Source organism: Echinops telfairi, unplaced genomic scaffold, assembly GCF_000313985.2.
Source record: "Echinops telfairi isolate 266 unplaced genomic scaffold, ASM31398v2 ScPeMD7_7420;HRSCAF=8458, whole genome shotgun sequence".
NCBI lineage: Eukaryota > Metazoa > Chordata > Mammalia > Afrosoricida > Tenrecidae > Echinops > Echinops telfairi.
Genome location: NW_022111320.1, coordinates 1,775,499 through 1,784,829, shown reverse-complemented (window position 1 = coordinate 1,784,829; position 9,331 = coordinate 1,775,499). Strand labels below are relative to the sequence as shown.

Here is a 9,331-nt window from a genome sequence, read left to right as displayed (position 1 = left end):
TCTCTCTCTCTCTCTCTCTCTCTCTCTCTCTCTCTCTGTCTCTTACCAAGTGCCTCTGGGTAGATTTGAACTGCCAACCATTTTGGCTACCAACAGAGAACACGGAACTCCTGAAAGCAAACCCAAACCCTCTGCCATCAAGCCGACTCAGACTGGTGGTGACCCTACACAGAGTTTCTGAGTGTCCATCTGCATGAGACCAGACACCCTCATCTTTCTCTTGAAGAGCAGACGATGGGCTTGAACTGCCGACCTTGAAGTTAGCAGTCCAATGCTTATCCCCGAGTGCCAGCAGAGCTCCTTGTTAGCTAGAAAAGAATTAAAGTTCTCGTCCATGTTAACAGAGAAATTAAAGGCCTTCTTCAGTATCAGAATAAATAACCCAATCAGAGCCCTCCATGGGCCACCCGGTCATTGAGCACTTGTCTCTCATTCCCACAAGAGAATGTTCTGCCCTAGCAGAGACTTCCTGAGGACTCCGGGGCCAAGGCTACATGGGTCAGAGTCAGGGAGTCTGAGGCTATTTTGGGTTTGGTAGACTCAATCCTCCCCCCGCTCCCTTCTCAACTTCAGAACTCCATGAGAAGTCACTTTTCTAGAGGGTGGGGGAAATACCTTCAGGGAAGCCCTGGAGCTTTCGGGCACTCCATTTCCGTATTTCCCCGAGATGATGCCACAGGCAAGCGGAGACCACGTCATTGCTCCGACCCCTGCAGCAGAAGAAAACACTGTCACGAAGGGGCCTGTGGAAACGAGGGTCCAAAGTGCAGGGCTGTTTAGCTAGGGCTCGGTAGAACCAGTGGTGTCTGGCGATGGTTGCACGACATGCTGACTGCGACAGGGAACACGGCATTGTCTGTGTGAAAAACAGTCAATTCGCTAATGTTGTGTTCCAGATATGTATTTTTACCATCCACACGAATTGAAACAACACACCCTGTTGCTACTGAATGGAGTCTAACTCCTGCCACCGCTCATGTATGTCTGAGTAGGGCTGTGCTCCTGAGGGTTCTCCAGGGCTGGTTTTGAGAAGCACCTCCTGAGATCTTTCTTTTGAGGGCTTTGGGGAGGACGCCAACCTTCCCCTGTGCTGGAGTCCCCAGCCAGGGGCTCCAGGACTTGTTGGGTTAGCCCGGGACTCATGAGGACCCCAGGAGTGCTTCAGGGGGAAGGGGTGGTCAGGGAAATGAGTTCATTCCAGCAGACAGCTCTCCGCTCACATTTGGGGAGAAACCCACATTGGGTTTCCTTCTTTATAAACCAAAGAAGCCACACCACTAGTTCTTAGGACTGATTCATAGAAACAAGCCTGAAAATGTGACTCATCCATGAGTTTTGGATGTCCAGAATTCATATTCTCATTTTTTTAACACTCCGAGACAAGACCCTCTCCACTTCCACAGAAATCCAGCGCTTTGCTTGTCTATCCCGTGTCTGACACAGTGCTTGGGGCATCAGAAGAGTCCAATGTTAGTTGAATAGTAAACCCACAATTCAGGAGTGCACAAAAAATAATTATTATTGATTGTTGCTATTGCTGAATGTTAATCTTCTCTTCCTTCCCCCTTTACCATTTTATTTCTTTTTTGCTTCTACTCCCCACCCCCCTACCATTTTATTTCTACAGAAGAAAGTTTTCATTGGAAACTTGACAAATGAACCTAATCATGGGCTTCATTCACCTTTTCCTGATGCCCACAATTCCCTCTCTCAGAAATCATGTAGGGCTCAGCTCCTCAGTTGTTAGTGAATTTTCTGTGTCTAACTCAATGCCAGGCTTAGGTAGGCGCTAGAGATAACCGTCTCCATACACAAAACACGTTGTTGTTGGTTTCTGCTGAGTTCGTCCCTGACTCATGATGGCCCATGAACAATGAGATCTGCTATGGTCTATCGGGTTTTCAGTGGCTGATTTTTAGAAGCAGGTCATCCAGCCTTTCCTCCTCGTCTGTAAGCTCCATTGAGAGTGTGCAGCGTTATCATTAACACAAGCTTCTACTGACAGACCAGGGGAAGCTGCACTGAGGGGCATTGGACAGGAATCCCACCCAGGACTCCCTCTACCACTGAACCACCACTGCTTCCTATGACACATACATATATTTGTATACATCACGACATACGTAAGACATATGCATACTATATATATGAAATAGGGGGTATAGATACACATACATGCACACATATAAGACATATTAGGATGAAGGGAAATTACTGACTATGTCTCCTCTAGTTATTGCTCTGTGACTCCCATCAAATAATTGGGTGTGACCATGCAAAGAGGGTATATGAAATATGAACAGAGGGAATCGGTCAGTATTGGTTGCCATTCCCCTGTGTATAAGACAGCCATCGCAGAAGCAGGGAGACAGAATTCCTGGGACCAGCAAGGAAGAAGAGCTACCAGTGGAACATTTTCACAATCCCTACCTGAAGTGGTGGAAGCGGTGGAGGCCAGGGCCTGCTGAGGCCAGAGGCCAAGGCAAGGAGACCATGAGAAAGAGCAGAGGGACAGTGTGGAGACTGGGACTAGGAGGCAGAGCAGCACTGGGCTTCCTGGTCCATGGATACAGAGGCCAAGGGACCATAGGACCGAGAGGTTGAGGATCAGAGAGGGAGACTCAATGACTGCTGGCTGCGGGGCGGTGTTGCTGAGAACCAGTGACCGGATCCTGACTGTTTTCTGATCCTGGTTTCTGGTAGTCTGTAGTTTTCCTGGTAAACCTCCACAATTGTGAGTATTGTCTCTGAGTTCTGTGTGACTATTGCAATAGATGATCAAACCCAGAAGAGAAGTAGAGGGCTGTGGGGAAACCATTGGTGTCAGAATAGGCTAGAGAAGGATGGAGGGTAGAGTCATGGGTGACCTATGTCTTGTGGCTGTCAGCCTTGTACACAAGGGAAGAGAATCCATCTCCACACCACACACACACACATACACACACATCTCTCTATGTTTATGGAATGGTATACATATATGTAGGTCAGTGGGAGGTGCAAAGCTAGAGCTAGCAACCTGATGAAAAATGAATGTATTCAGGATCTTTCCTCAATTTTATATTCATTTATTGAATACCCGCTGAGTACAGCTTATTTGCTGGCTACAATTTAGCACTCTGCTTGGCTCTCAATTAGTGACCCCCTGTAGACTTAATGTGGTGATGGAATTCTTCCAGTCTCTGGAATGCTCCGTTCTGACCTCTGTTGGCTAGGGCCATGTGGAAGGTATCTTGACAAGGTATCTTTTTTTCCTTTATTAAATCAATGATCCTCCTATTATTAGAAGTAATCCATACATTTGATTTTAGAGATTACCTATTTTATGGTAGAGCTCCGGCAGTTGAACCTCCACTTTCTCCCTCTGGAAAAGATGGTATTCAGCTTGTTCACAGACTGGTGGGATCATATTGAACTGTCTTGCTACCGAATAGGCTTCCTAGAGAGAAATGAAATTGCAACTGAATTTATGCTGATGGTTAGTTAGCAAGACTTCCCTGTGACTTTATGTAGTGAGAAATTTTCGTTTTCTGGGACAGGGCAAACCAAGAAACATAGAGGATGCAAAATACTAAGCAAGTTAAGGGACCAACTTCACCAATTCATTCATTGCTATCAAGTTGGTTCTGACTCATAGCGACCCTACAGGACAGAGTAGAACTGCCCCTGTGGGTTTCCCAGACTTTAAATCTGGACCGAGATAGACAGCCTCATCTTTCTCCTGTGTAGCAGCTGGTGGGTTTGAACAGTGTACCTTAAGGTTAGGAGCTCAGTGCATAGCCCAGGACTCCACCAGAGTTCTTAATTCCACTAAGAGCAATACCAAATGTGGAAAATTTATATCCTTCTTTGGAAATCCAGGGGAAAATTCAACATATATGCTATGGACTATATCAACAAAATGTGGTTTGTCTATTTTTAGGTTCATAAAGACACAAAATTTAGATGAATATATAAGAATGATCTTCAATTAGCATATTATAAAAACTCAATCCTCCCAAACCCTCACTGCCATGGAGTCAATGCTGACTCACAGTGACCCCCCTGCGGGTCTCTGAGACGGTAACTGTTGATGGGAGTAGAGAGCCCCGTCTTTCTCCCAAGCCTCTGGTGGTTTCGAACTGCCAACCATACGATCACAGCCTAACTCGCAGCCACTACACCACCAGAAACAGCATTTAGCAATTACCAATTGGAATGCTCTGACCCAGGGCGACCCCGTGTGCGCGAGTAGAACTGGGTGCCACAGGCTTTTCAGTGGCTGGTTTTTTAGAAGCGGATCACCAAGGCTCTCTTCCAGGGACTTCTAGGTGGACTCGAACTGCCAACTTTTCAGTTAGCAACAAGCACATCCACCATTTGTACCACCTGGGGCTCCATCAGCACTACAGTTTGTTGTGAACACAATATTTTCTCTTTTTAAAAATTATTTAAAATTTTTAAATATTTTCAAAAAAGGAAAGCTAAATGACTTTTCATATTTCTCTTTAGTTGTGAAATTAATTTTTTCTTCTTGCCACCCAATAACATGCTAAATCAAGCAAGCACCCCTCCCACCCTGTTGCAGTCGGTTGGGAGGTGATCCAGCCCTAAGATCCATTGCGCTCATGATGTGGTTGATCCAGTGTCACAGCAAGAGCGAGAACACTTGGTGAAAGAGTTTGCAACTCCCATATGGCATCTGATGAATAATAATAAGGCACCCAATGGCCATGAGACAATAGAAATGAAAATACCATGATCTCCATCGCATTCCACCGTGAGGTGCCCCAGTACATCGCCATCCCTTGGTTGATCACATGTGTCATGGCTCGAACAATTTCTAGGGAAGTGCAGACAGATAGAAATTCAGGGTCTCGTTCGATGACCTCATTTCTTGCCCTCCCCTAAAGTTGGAGCTCAGTGCAATGATTTGTTTGTCTATATACCTGTTGCTGTCGAGCCAATCCCGACTCATGGTGGCCTTACAGGACAGTGTCGACCTGACCCCGGGAGTTCCAGCGGCTGAGAGCTTCACAGAAGGAATGGCCTGGTTTTTCCCTTGAAAGAGCTGTTACCTGGTTTGAACCACCAACCTTCCATTACGGTCGGCCACTCACTTAACCTCTAGCTTAACACGGTTACTTCAATATTAGTGACAATATGATTGACCACCCTGAAATATGGATGGTTTGGGAGCTGGTGGTCCTTTTACAGTAAACTGACCTTCTATTTTCAGTTTGAAGCAGCAACCGTGATAAAGGATACTAAAAACATAAAGACCCTTTGAAGTTCTTGAATTTTCACTGCTTGGTGGTTCCTGGCCATGTAAAAGAATGTATGATCAACCTCCTTCAGAAGCTGGGTCTCTTGTTTCTGAAAAAGTGAGTAGTACGAGAAAGCCTTCACTTTGACTTTGCAGAATGTGGGGGTCAGGGAGGGCAGAGAGAGTTGGGTTTGCAGAGCTGGGCTTACCCAGGGTGGTGATTTAATAGAGGTGACTCAACAGCGTGTTTAGCAGAAAGATAAATGTATCACATGCTGAACCAACAGCTGAAGCCACTGAGCCTCAGAGCCTACAGGGACACACCCTGTCCCTGACCGATTTGAACCAAATTTTGTTCTAAGACACCCATGTACTTGATTTCCTGGGTCCTGCCCCGGGCCCCCACCCAGCTTGCTCATCAGCCTCTTTCAGCTTGGCATCATAGTTCCTGAACAGGAAGCTGAATCCCCGTTCTGGAGGGTGGAGTGGAAAAGGTGGGATATACAATCAGGGAGTCCGGAGAGACCGTATTCACGTTAGCGGAAATTCAGAGAAAGGGTAGGGCTTCTTCCTGAGAGTGGATGAGTTAAACATACATTATCCCGGGTCATTTGACATTTTCAAAGGGTGTCATGAACTTCTCTGTGTCATGAATAACAGTGAATTACAAAGTCTTCAGAAAAAAATATTATCCTTGTCTCAAAGTAATGTTAAGGGAGACGTGTTCTTATTTTTATTTCTCATGAGCCAGTACTGATTACATTGCTACGGGCCATAGGTTAGGGCCTTAGCTCTGTGTTTTAGATGGAGGGAGCCAGGGTTAGGGCCTTAGCTCTTTAGTTTACTTAACCTAAGTAAACCACTGTAAATTGCTCTTGATTTCTTTGGGTGATGGGCATGCCTATTCAACAGTGGCAGAATTTGATGGACAAGCAAAATAGTTTTTCTTTCTTGGAGAAATACTCCCAAGTTTCAAATTATTACTGAGGACAAAGCCGGCCAATGTCACTCTCTCTGCATAAAACAAATGTGGCATGGAAAGTTACATGAAATGACCTAGCTCTTCATTTTATTATACACATGGGATGTGTGCCTCTTATTTAAGTCTCTGCCCCCTGAAGTGCTCTCTCTCTTTGGGCTTCTCTGTTCCTGCCAAATCTGTCTCCCCCATCCCCCACCCCATCCTGTTTGTTCAGAGCCAGAGCATTTGCTCAAACCATATATCTCTGTATCAGCTGTCCTGGGGGCTGGGGCTATTGCGGCAAACCACACCTGTTGCTGAACATTGAAGACAGAGATGATCCAAATGAATGGAGCCTGAGACGCCCCTACCTCCATTGTGTACCCAGCGAGCACAGAACTCTGGGGGTGGCAGTGGGGCCACATGGCAATTGTGGCAAGCTCTGACGAGAAAAGTTCAGGTGGCATAGAGGTTGTGACTCTTCCTGTATCTCTATTCCCTTCTTCTACGGTAGGTAGTCAACGGCTGTGCTCTGTCCCGCTCTGTGCAGAGCACTGGGTGGTCGGCTGAGAGTCAAGCAGATGCCGCAGTCCTGGATGTAAGGCGTTCAGAGTACAGTGGGAAAGATGGAGACACCAGGACGTTATTTTTTACAACGTGAAGTCCCCTATGAGATGGGGAGACAAGGGGATAGACCTTCTCAAACGCTCACTGGCCTCAAGGCAGTGCGACAGCAAGCCTAGAGGTCGGGAAAGAAATGTCCCTATGAGTTTCCCAGAGAGAGAGAGAGCAGGAAACCCCGTCTTTCTCCCAACAAGCGGCTAGCGGTTTTGAACTGAGGACCTTGTGGTTAGCAGTCAGCATTGTGACACCAGGGCTCCTAAGATAAGGACTTAGTTCCAGGAATTAGAAGGAAGCTGTGTGGCAGAGGCAATGAGGGAGGCAGGCGGACAAGTTGAAATCGGCAGGGGCAACGTCTGTTTGCACGTTACTCAAAGTTGCGTGGGAAGCCCTGGCCATCTGTAAAGGCAGGTGGTGCTCACGTCAGACCCTGCACTCGGGTTGTGCAGGGGCGAATCGGTGGGAGGGGGAGGCCCGGGAAACAGGAAGATCGTTAGGAAGGAAGCAGGTAAGGCAGAGAGAGTGGATCGGCTGAAATCGCTCTCGCAGGTAGAACTTGCGGGTGGACCGAATGTAGTCAGCAAAAGGGAGGAGCCGAGGGTACCCATTTAATCTCCCAGTTCCCTAGCCATTTCAGAGACAGGGAAACTGAGGGAAGGATGGGCTCGGGGGCTGGCAGTAGGCGGTGGGAGAAGCCAGCGTTCCGCTCTGCGCGCGCGTAAATGGAGATGCCTGACCGACGACGCCAAAGGCAGTGGTGACAGAGAGAGCCGGAGAAACGGGGCGCTGGAAGAACTGGCTGGAGAAAATGCTTTCCTGCCGATTGTGAATTCTTGGGGGCGGCTGAGGCTCCCTGGGAGCGGCTGGAGGAGAAAGGGGAGCGATGATCGGCGGCCCAGCGAGGAAGCAACGGAGAGGTGTCTGCGAATCTAGAGGCAGGGGACCGCTGGGGCGAGCATCCACGACGAGAGGACGCCTGTCCGTCGGTGTCACCTGGGCACACGGGGCCTCTGGACCGAGGGACGAGCAGTGACGGCGTCGGGGTGGCCTAGGAGCAAGGGCGAGGCAGATGGGGTGGGGTGGGGTGGGCGTGAGCCTGTGTAGACCACTCTGCTCACGATGGGAAGCCCCTGGAGCAGACGAAGGAGTCTGGCCAAGGCCATCTGCGGTCCACGGAGGTGGCTGCTTTCAGGACGAGAGATGTCGTGGGTGGCGGGGCACAGGGCGACCGGGGATGACCTGAGGGGGCGATGGCAGGCACCTGCGGTGGGGAGGTGTGACGAAGACGGAGACGCGGGGGACAAGATGGATCCGCGGCATCGCGCCCGGTCTGCTTCGCCGCAAACGTTCGGAGAGGGGAAGAGCCTGCGCGGGACCCTCCAGGGTCCCCGGGTCCGTCCGGGTCAAGTATGGTTGCTGACCCTTCAGGGCAGAGCGAGGGGGCTGGGGAAGGGGCTTCTGTCCAGGCTGCAGCCCGGAAAGCAGGAGAGATGGCAGGTCCTCGGGGTAGCGTCGTGATACCACCAACTACAAGCGCATCTTATCTGAATAAGCAAGCGCCTGTATTTATTTCTTTCCACTGTCAGAGAACAAATTCCGCGAATTGTTCAGCCCTCTGTCAGGAAATAACCCTGGGGCAAGAGAAGGCGTTTTTTACACGATTCTATTCATTATGTGAGGACACTAGAGGGCAGCATTGTTGAAGAAAAAACTCATCAATGCCACACAAAAAAAACACACCCAACCCCAAACCCCAAATCCCCCCAAAACAAAACAAACCCTTCAAATCCCCCCAAAACAAAAAGCCAGAAACCCAAAGCTGCCTTCGAGTCAAAGCTGACTCAGCGCTCCCACCCGCTGTGGTTTCTGAGACCGTGACCGTGGCAGGGAGTAGAAATCCCAGTCTTTCTCCAGCGGAGCTGCTGGTGGTTTCGAACTACTGATCGTGCGGGTCGCAGCCCCCAAATCTGAGCCAAGATACAGCTGTTTAGGGTACTATAGAAATACCCCGCCTTTTAAAAGCACCCAAGACTCCAAGGAGGGCAAAATGGGGTCAGAAAGATGATTAGTGCCTTGCATCCACCCATCGCTGCAAAAGGACACACGGGCACATCTGACCAAACCTGGCAAATGTGGACAGAATTCAAGGTCTTCAACCCGACTCCCGAGCTTCTCCTAGGAGCCTTCACACTGGGGGATCACAAACCTCCCAGCAGAGTGGAAACACCACCGAGCTTTAAAAACGACCCATACCTGCACATGACTGAACCCCTACTAAACCAGGCTCAGCCACCAATATTCAAAGAACAAACAGACAAGACCCAGATGAGTCCCGGGGGCAGGCAGGGTTGACAACCACTGCTCTTGTCAGCACCAGTTATTCTCTGGACCACCCGCAGCAGCCTCAACCTAGATCTTGTTAGAAATGACAATGCCTCTGTGATGCTCACCTTCCAGACAACCGCTGAAGACAAAGCGGGTGAATAAGCAAATGTGGTGAAGAAAGC

The 9,331-nt window shown here is 48.9% G+C and overlaps 1 protein-coding gene across 1 annotated transcript in view; it reads right to left on the bottom strand.

Annotated features, from left to right (window-relative positions):
- Positions 1-9,331, bottom strand: part of KCNAB1 (potassium voltage-gated channel subfamily A regulatory beta subunit 1) — a 289,270-nt gene that overhangs the window by 27,794 nt on the left and 252,145 nt on the right. The window contains exons 9-11 of the mRNA XM_004704128.2: positions 4,734-4,819; positions 3,316-3,436; positions 616-710 (exon numbers count right to left, since the gene is read on the bottom strand). Coding sequence (XP_004704185.1) covers positions 616-710; positions 3,316-3,436; positions 4,734-4,819 — 302 coding nt within the window. The remainder of the gene's footprint in view (positions 1-615; positions 711-3,315; positions 3,437-4,733; positions 4,820-9,331) is intronic.